General features: G+C 62.8%; 1 protein-coding gene across 2 annotated transcripts; it reads left to right on the top strand.

The window, feature by feature from the left end:
- The first annotated feature begins 39 nt into the window (after positions 1–39).
- On the top strand, positions 40–3,039 carry LOC102369498 (protein BTG3-like). Of its 2 annotated transcripts, XM_025216454.1 has the most exons (5): positions 40–260; positions 367–568; positions 1,568–1,705; positions 1,820–2,012; positions 2,433–3,039. In XM_025216454.1, the coding sequence occupies exons 2-5, from the start codon at positions 405–407 to the stop codon at positions 2,625–2,627; spliced, it is 690 nt and encodes a 229-aa protein (XP_025072239.1). In that variant the 5' UTR covers positions 40–260; positions 367–404; the 3' UTR covers positions 2,628–3,039. The 2 variants fall into 2 exon arrangements, with proteins under 2 accessions (XP_025072239.1, XP_006034542.1); XM_006034480.3 differs by having other exon boundaries at positions 40–568.
- Positions 3,040–4,963: the final 1,924 nt, after the last annotated feature.

The raw sequence follows: 4,963 nt of genomic DNA, 5'->3' as shown, positions 1-4,963 counted from the left end.
TCTGTTTTGGGTGGGGGGGTGGGGGTCTGGAAGCCTGGGTTCTATTTGGAGAGGGGAGGTCTTGGACACCTGGTTTCCCTGTTTTGGGAGAGGTCTTGGCACCTGGGTTCCCAGAGGAAATGGGATTGGTGGGGAGCAACCCCCCTCTCCTTCCCTGATGTAACTGCCTGCAATTTCCTCCTCTGATGACATCACAGCTTTAGTCACAGCTCGGCCATGCCCCCCCTCCTGCCAGCCAAGGGGGAACCCAGGACACCTGGGTTCGTGAATGGGGGGTGGGGGAAGGCAAATCCTGTTAACCCCTTGGCGCCCACAGCCCTGACTGTGCCCCCCATCCCATGCATCTTTCCCCCTCACCCCTTGCAGGACTGCAACGAGGAGCAGAGGACCCAGGCATCCAAGCCATGCGGGAGGAGGTGGAGGCAGGAGCCCGGTTCCTGGCGCAGCTGCTGACGCGAGGGGTACCTGGGGGGACGGAGGAGCTAGGTGCCCACCTGGCCACGGCCCTGAGCCAGCGCTACCACAGCCACTGGTACCCGGCCCAGCCGGCCCGTGGCCAGGCCTACAGGTATGGGCGGGGGCACCTCCCAGATGCCTGGGTTCGTCCCACAGGGACCCCAGATGTCTAGGTTTAGCCCCGAATGCCTGGGCCCACCTCATGGCTATCCCTGGACACCTGGGTTTGTACCTGGATGCCTGGTTCCACTCCCCACAGCCAGACCCCAGACGCCTGAGTTCATCCCATGGACCTCTAGGTTCAGCCCTGGACTCCTGGGTTCACCCCACAGCTGGTGGGGTGCCCAGGGAATGGCTGTCCAGACACCTGGGTTCACCCATAGCTGGCCCCTGGATGCCTGGGTTCATCCTCAGATGCCTGGATCCAATCTGCGACTGGGCCCCAGATGCCTGGGTTCAACACATGGCCAAGCCCTGGACACCTGGATTCATCTCCAGATGCCTTGGTCCACCTCACAGCCATTCCCCGGGCACCTGGGCTTATCCCATGGGACACCTTGGACATCTAGGTTCGGCCTCAGATGACTGGGTTCATCCTGTGGCCAGCCCCTGGATGCCTGTGTCCACCCTCAGGTGCCTGGGTCCACCCCATTGCTATTCCCAGCCTCCTGGGTCCATCCTATGGCCAGTCCCGGACACCTGGATCCATTCTACAGCTGGCCCCTGGACCTCTGGGTTCATCCTCAGATGCCTGGATCCACCCTGTAACTGGGCCCCAGACTCCTGGGTTCATCCCATGGGCACCCCTGAACATCTAGGTTCAGCCCCAAATGCCTGGTTCAACCCCGGATGCTTGGATCCACTCTGGAGCCAGGCCCCGGACACCTGGGTGTTCAACCCCAGATGTTTGGATCTACTCTGCAGCCAGGCTCCGAACACCTGGGTTCACCCTGCAGTGAGTCCCCGGATGCCTAGGTTTATCCTGCAGCCACCCTTCAACATCTAGGCTTGCTCCAGATGCCTGAGTTCACCCCATGGTCAGCCGCCAGATGCCTAGGTCCCCAGGGGGGACCTCTCCCACTCCCCTGACTCTCCTGACACCCCCCCGCAGGTGTATCCGCATCGAGGCAGGGGCACGGGCAGATGCAGCTCTGGTGGGGGCTGCCCAGGCTGCAGGGCTGGACTGGGCCATGCTAACGCTGCCCCCCGACCTCGCCCTCTGGATCGACCCCGGCGAGGTCAGCTGCAGGTGAGCCTCCACCTCCTGGACGCCTGGGTCCCTTGTGGTCCTCCATGGGCGCCTGGGTTCTCTCCTCCACCCCATGGGACCTTCCTGGACTCCTGGGTTCTCTGCTCCCCCCAGGCTGGGTGAACACAACCCCCCGTTCCGGATTGGGCTGCTGGTGACCTCCGACCCTGAGACCCCAGAGGAGCCCTCAGCCTCACCAACCCTGTCGGACATGACCTCATCAGTGATGTCATCGGAGGATGAAGCCCCACCCCCACAGCGACGACCACGCCCCAGTCGCACCCCGCCGCGGAAGCCCCGCGCCCAGGTAATGCCCCCCCCACCAAGCTAGCCACCCCCAGTCCTGTTACACCCAGCCCAATCCTCCCCAGACCCAGCTGCCCCCAGCTCCATTCCACCCAGCCTGGCTCCCCCAGAGCCAGCCGCAACGAGTGCCATTACACCCAGCCCGGCCCCGCAAGAGCCACTCTCCCCAGCCCTGTTACACTTAACCCAATCTCCCCCAGAACCAGCTGCCCTCAGCCCTGTTGCACCTAACCCAGTCCCCCCACCAGCACTGTTATGCCCAGCCCGGCCCGACAGAACCCGCTGCCCCCAGTGCTGTTACACCCAGCCTAATCCCCGCCCCGCCAGCCACCCCTAGCACTGTTACACCCAACCCAATCCCTCTTGGGGCCAGCCGCATCCCTATACTAACCCCTGCTCTCTTTTCTCCTCCCCACCGCAGGCATGCGACGTGCTGTACGTCCCAGCCCCACTGTGGCTACCTGGCCCCCAGCCCCTGGTGGGCTTCGTCCCCTCCCTGCCCCCCCTCACCCTCCTCTACCTCGGGGGGCTGGGAGGGGCCCCCAAGCTCTCCCGGCCCAAGAAGCCAAGTCCTGAGCGGCTCCGGAGACTCACCCACCGCACGGGCCGGGCCTGACCTCTCCCCTCGAAGGGTTGAAGACTGCCTGGGCTGAGACCAGGTGAAACTGGACAAGTGACAGCTGCTCCTGGATGCCTGGGTTCTCCCCAGCTCTGCAGGGAAGGATGGGCTGGGGGGCCGGGGACCCCAGACACCTGGGTCCTGTGAAGGCAGGGGGCCTGGGGGCCCGGACACCTGGGTTCTCTGGGTGGGGTGAGAGCAGGGGGGCCTGGGAGCCCGGACGCCTGGGTTTATTGCCTGGTTCCTACCTCAGCTGTACAGAGTCATTGGTGCCTTTAACTTATCTCTTCCCTGGGTCTGTCCAGGCTGTTGTGGGCGGGGCCATATTTACATATGCAGTTTTTTAGGGGAGGGGCCATAAACTCCTCCCATTTGTAATAAAAAGCCTTAAAATGTTAATAAGCGCGCGCGCGCGCGCGTGTGTGTGTGTGAGAGAGTGAGATTCCAGAGCCCAAATGTACCTGGGGGGATAGGCTGCGGGGGAGAGGGGTACCAGGATGTTACTGGGAGGGATGGAGGGCCCTGGGAGTGGGGAGCATTAAACAGGGTACTGGGCTTTTACTGGGGTGGGTGGGGGGCAGTGGGACTGGACTGGGATGGTACTGGGATGGACTGCAGGGTCCTGGGAAAGACTGGGGAGAAAGTGGGGAGTTACTAGGACAAACAGGGTACTGGGATAGATGGGTGAAACAGGTGTTACTGGGATAGACGGGTGTACTGGCATAACGGGGGGGAAATTGGGGTGTTATTGGGATAGACTAGGGAGAACCTGGGGTGTTATTGCAATAGACTGGGGTGTACTGGGATAAAATGGGAAAACAGGGAATAGATTGGGGGGATTACTGGGCTAGACTAGGTGGAAACTGCGGTGTCACTGGGATAGACTGGGTGTACTGGGATAAAATGGGGGGTGTTATTGGAATAGACAGGGTACTGGGATAAACGGGGAGCTGAGATAGACTGGGTTTTACTGACATAGAATAGGGGAAACTGGTGTTATTAGGCTACACTAGGGAGAACCTGGGGTGTTACTGGGAGACTTCAGTGGACTGGGATAAAATGGGAAACAATATTACTGGGACAGACTGGAGTTTACTGGGATAGACTGGGGGACACCGGGGTGTTATTGGGATAGACTAGGGAGATACTGGGGTGTTACTAGGATATACTGGGAGTCTTGGGATGGGCTGAGGGAGACTGGAATGTTACTGGGATGAGCCACGGGGCTAAAAGGGGGGTGCAGGGGCAGGACGGGTTGGGGACTGGGAGCTCAGATGCTTGGGTTCCCTGTGCATGGTGACAGGTGAGGAGCGGGGCAAAGAGCCCCCAGGGCTGCTACAGTGAAACCTGGGACAACCCCCCTCAGGCGTACAGGGCCGAGCACCAGTGCCCCTCACTCCTGACCTGCAGCCCCTGTGCCCAGGGCCCGATTCATTCTTTCCGCCCCGGGCCCCTCCCGTCCTGCTGTGATTCATCCTTTCTCTTCCTCAGGGTTGATCTTGGTTCCTTTCCCGCCCGACATACAGCTGCTTCTGGGGTGGGGCTGAGCACACAAGGTCCCTTGTCCTCGGGGCAGGAAAACATGCAGCTGGCTCTGGGGTGGGGGGCTGCAGGTCGGGAGTGCGGGGCACCAGGAGAGTAGGGGGCTGCAGTTCGGGAGTGAAGGGCACCAACAAGGCTGGGCAAGCCTGGCTCGGGAGGGCAGGACCTGGGTAGAACAGGGGACCCCCAGGATGCACCTGGCTCTGGGGGGCCTGGGCTGAGTGTAACGGGCCTAGGGGTGGCTGGATCTGGGGTGGGGCCTTCAGGGACTGAGTGTAACCAGCCCCGGTGACTCGGGCCTGAGTCACATCCTGATTGGGTTCCTGCTGGGGGGGCCATCTGCCCTTGGCACTGACAGGGGGCTGCAGGGTGGGAGTGAGGGGTACTGGCAAGGCTGGGGTTGGGGGGCTGCAGGTTGGGGAGTAAGGGGCACCAGCTAGTCCCTGCCGGTGCCTCTCACTCCCAATCCTCAGTCCCCACTGCTGGCATGTGCTGCCAGGCTCGGTGGGTGCCAGGCGCAGGGCACACCCCGTCCCGCCCTCTCGCCACCCGTCCTCCTGCTGCCCGCCGGTGTGTGTCTGCACAAGCGGGCTGGCTGCGTTTGTCTGTCCTGGTCCCCTGCACCCCCCACCTCGTGCGCGTCTGTCCGTCAGCCCTGGCGACCTCCTGGCTGCTGAAGCGGCGGGGGGGCTGGGGGGCCCCCAGGGTGGGTCCCCCCCCAGATCTGCCCCAGCCCCCAGGCCTGCCCCAGGACGCCCCACCGGCCCCCAAGGGGGGAGCCCACCGGCGCT

Source organism: Alligator sinensis, unplaced genomic scaffold (assembly GCF_000455745.1).
Source record: "Alligator sinensis unplaced genomic scaffold, ASM45574v1 scaffold850_1, whole genome shotgun sequence".
NCBI lineage: Eukaryota > Metazoa > Chordata > Crocodylia > Alligatoridae > Alligator > Alligator sinensis.
The sequence above is the reverse complement of the archived record's forward strand: the minus strand, read 5'-3'. Positions and strand labels throughout refer to the sequence as shown.